At 37.6% G+C, this 3,908-nt stretch overlaps 1 protein-coding gene across 2 annotated transcripts in view; it reads right to left on the bottom strand.

Annotated features, from left to right (window-relative positions):
- Positions 1-9: 9 nt before the first annotated feature.
- Positions 10-3,908, bottom strand: part of LOC106871356 (sodium- and chloride-dependent transporter XTRP3) — a 182,372-nt gene continuing 178,473 nt past the window's right edge. For both annotated transcript variants that reach the window (XM_052967131.1, XM_052967139.1), the window contains exons 9-11: positions 3,491-3,650; positions 2,949-3,111; positions 10-360 (exon numbers count right to left, since the gene is read on the bottom strand). In XM_052967131.1, the coding sequence (XP_052823091.1) occupies positions 127-360; positions 2,949-3,111; positions 3,491-3,650 (557 nt within the window). In that variant the 3' untranslated portion in view covers positions 10-126. The remainder of the gene's footprint in view (positions 361-2,948; positions 3,112-3,490; positions 3,651-3,908) is intronic.

Below are 3,908 nucleotides of genomic sequence, written 5' to 3'. Positions count from 1 at the left end.
ATAGTTGGAAATGTATACAAGATTATTTATGTATATATGATTTTATATGTGTGTATATATTTACATACATACATGTGTGTATGCACAGCCTGTACATACACGCGTTTGTTAAAGTTGCATTGCTGTTCAGCCTTTAAATCCAAAGAAATATTTTTCAATAAATGTAGCTTGATGAGGCTTGATGTTTCGTTCTTCCCGTAGTTCTTCGGCTGGAAAGAAAGCTGGCGTCTCAGGTTCCCATTTAACTAAGTTGAAGTAACGTATAATGGCTATAAATGGAATCCATGCGACCGAGGAGAGGATCAGAAGTGCAGCTACGAATTGCGCCCACCATGGTCGGGGTTGCATCACAGTGTGACCCTGTCAATGAAAATCGAACAAAAACGTTTATAGATTAATATGTAAAATTGAAGACAGTCATTACAAAATAAATTATTTATTCATCAGAATATTTAATGCATATTGGTAAATGATAATGTTGCCTTGTATATAACCTTTTGTACTCTAGGCACCAGGCCCGAAATTGTTGGAGAGGGCGGGGGCAATCGATTAGATCGACGCCAGTACACAACAGGTACTTAATTTATCGAACCCGAAAGGATGAAAGGCATAGTTGACCTCGTCGGAATGTGAACTCAGAGCGTGAAGTTTGACGGAATACCGCTAAGCCTTTCGCCCGGCGTGCTAACGTTTCTTATTTCTTTATTGCCCGCAAGGGGCTAAACATAGAGGGGACAAACAAGGACAGACAAACTGATTAAGTCGATTAGATCAACCCCAATGCGTAACTGGTACTTAATTTATCGACCCCGAAAGGATGAAAGGCAAAGTCGACTTCGGCGGAATTTGAACTCAGAACGTAACGGCAGACGAAATACCACTAAGCATTTCGCCCGGCGTGCTAACGTTTCTGCCAGCTCGCCGCCTTGTTGCCTTGTATATAATCATTGTTAGTTTCCTTACTTCCCAAATTTTGATTTTATTTTGATATATAACAATGTTTTCACACTTTAGTGAATGAACATCTATCTAACATATAGGAGAATATTTCACCATGGAATAAGTAAGCAGCATTTGTGTACGACACGATCAGGAAATAAATAAATAAATAAATAAATAAATAGATAAATAAATAAACAAAGAAAGAAATAATTAATTCTACGGTTGGCAAAAGATCTGAAATTCGTGTCGCTACACATTTCGTTCGGCCGGCTGACGATTCTGTTAGCTTTCCACTCAACAATAATGATAATATTCCTTTCTGCTATAGGCACAAGGGCTGGAATTTGAGGGGAGGGGATGGTCGATCACATGAACTCCAGTACTTCACTGGTACTTAATTTATCAACTCTGAAAGGATGACCTTGGTGGAATTTGAACTCAGAACATAGCAGCAGACAAAATACCACTCAGAATTTTGCCCGGCGTGCTAAAAATTCTGCCACCTTGCCGCTTTAGTAGTAGTAGTAGTAGTAGTAGTAATAGGGGTTGCAATAAGGGTGGAGCACTTGCAGAAAACAGCACTGCTTGGAACCGCTCGAATACTCTGGAAAGGGGTGATACCTTAGTTCACTGGTAGTGAACAGCTGACACCGTAGTACATCTGCAGCGTTAGAAGCTGTGCAAAGACAATAATAATAATAATAACAACAACAACAATAATAATAATAATCCCAGTAGTTGTAGAGGCACTGGGAGTACTGTTATGAGGTTTGAGAGATTTACTGGAGGAGTTGGGATTGACATGAGGGTAGAACAAGCTCAGAAAACTGCTCTTTTGGGGACAGCTAGGATCATGAGATTGGTACCTGACGGTTAAATATCACAGGATAACCTGTGAGACTTTTGGCAACAGGTTGCTGTCTGCTCTTACAAAATTAATTCGAGCAAGTGAAATCGAGAGGTCTGAAAAGTGAAGTGGAAATAATACTAAAATAATAGACAAAGTCCCAAAAACACTGCTGTAAAGGTTTTTCATCAAGACAGATTGAGGAAAAAGGAACAGGAAGACTATTTGAAGAAAACTGGAAAATAAAGAGACCAGTGTCTGCTCAAAGGTGTATGATACTGCAACAGTAAGTCGTAAAATGATGAAAATGCTTTTACCATGATAGAGTAAGTGTTAGCACGTAGAAGGTAATCTGGTGAAATGGAAATTATTACAGATAAAAGTAGATGTCTCTCTTTCATTAACATTCGATAAAAATGTAACTAGGTCAGGGGCAGTTCAATGTCATTAGAGGGTATTTGATTTAATTGGAATCTAAACAGCTAATGCTCTTCTTGTCAGTGGGTCATCAGTGGTGGCTGAAATCTCAAGCCACCCTTTTTAAGCTTTCAGCTTACTCTTTCTACTGCTAGCCCATCCTCAAAACAGCGGCCTTCCTCTATTTTCGGTCCCTCCATGGCAATAAGGTATGTTTCTGTATGTGAACATGTGAAGGCAGGTGTTAGTGTATATGACAGGGAAGACAAAGTGCCAATGGGTAGTGAGTGAACAAAGCATTGTAGAATGTGGGCGAGTCGTGAATGGATGATGCAGTACGTGAGTATATAAGTAAAGAAGGTGGGTAGTGTAGAAAGTGCGTACGTGTGTGTATGTGTGTATGAGAGAGAGAGAGAGAGCGAAAGTGAGAGAGAGAGCGAAAGTGAGAGAGAGTTTGTGTGTTAGTGCTGTACATAATTGTATTTGTGGAAAAGGGATGAACTGCTGTATTTAGAGGGAAACAGGTGGGTTGTTAAGACCGGCTGAGAAAGTTGTATTTGCGTGAGAACAAAATATTCGTTGTAACTCTGTTGAACCTACCAGGATGCTTCTACTTATCCAAAGGAAATTTAGCAAAGTATATCCGACTAAATTGTCTGTTTCAAATGACAAAAACCCAAGAAAGAATAAAAGAATACATTCACAACAGAAGATAGTGTGTCTAAACAAAATGTTATCTTACCTTTTCTGCATCCCATGCCATATAATAAGATCCATTCTCTAAAATTTCGAACAAACTAGCAACAAAAATGACTATCATAACTAGAGGTGCTAGGTAACGCCAAATAAACATCCAAAAGTAACTGGGACGTATTCCAACCATCATTTCTACGTCATCACTAAACCTGAAAAAAATTATTTTAATTATTTTCATAATTCATGGCAACCATTAACCAAATTTTACACGGTTCATTTCATATACTTTTAAAAAATACACACACACATACGTTCATATACCCATACACCCAGACACACAGACATACACATGCACACGCACTTACACACACACATACCGTCAGTAGTTCATATATCCGAAAAGGAGGCACTCTAAACTATTAGAGCAATAATATATTTAGAGAAAAATATTTAGAGAAAAATATGTATACATATATAGGGATACACATACATATTTGCATATGTATATGTATTTTTGCATGAATGTATATATGATGGACATAAGACATTTTCAAAGATGTTCCTGAGTTTTAAAGGAGTCATACTTACTGTTTCAGTCCGTATATGTATGAAACTGCAATTACTTCAATGAAGGCAATGACTAGAAGAGGGATATTTGCGCAATACATGTCGAACAGGTCAAAAACATATGGACCAGTTGACGTTGCAAAGCAAAATGATACTAACATCGACACGAAACATACAATGCCTGAAAATGAAAACAAAATTTTAGATAAAGTAAAAAATGAAAACGAATCAAGACACTACGATTCAGTAGGCTGAATACGGTATTAGTTTAATGCTTAAGACGGGTACTTAACATGAGGACATATTCCTCGACGTTATGTTTAAAAAGATAAGAAAATGCAAGGGAAGATATAGGGAGACGAAAGAGCGAGTTAGAGAAAAGCTGTATGAATGTGTAGAGAAGGTAAATTAAATTATCAAATTAAATTTGAATATATAT

This window comes from Octopus bimaculoides, chromosome 1 (genome assembly GCF_001194135.2).
Source record: "Octopus bimaculoides isolate UCB-OBI-ISO-001 chromosome 1, ASM119413v2, whole genome shotgun sequence".
In the NCBI taxonomy this organism is placed as follows: domain Eukaryota; kingdom Metazoa; phylum Mollusca; class Cephalopoda; order Octopoda; family Octopodidae; genus Octopus; species Octopus bimaculoides.
This window is presented reverse-complemented; position numbering and strand designations above follow the sequence as displayed.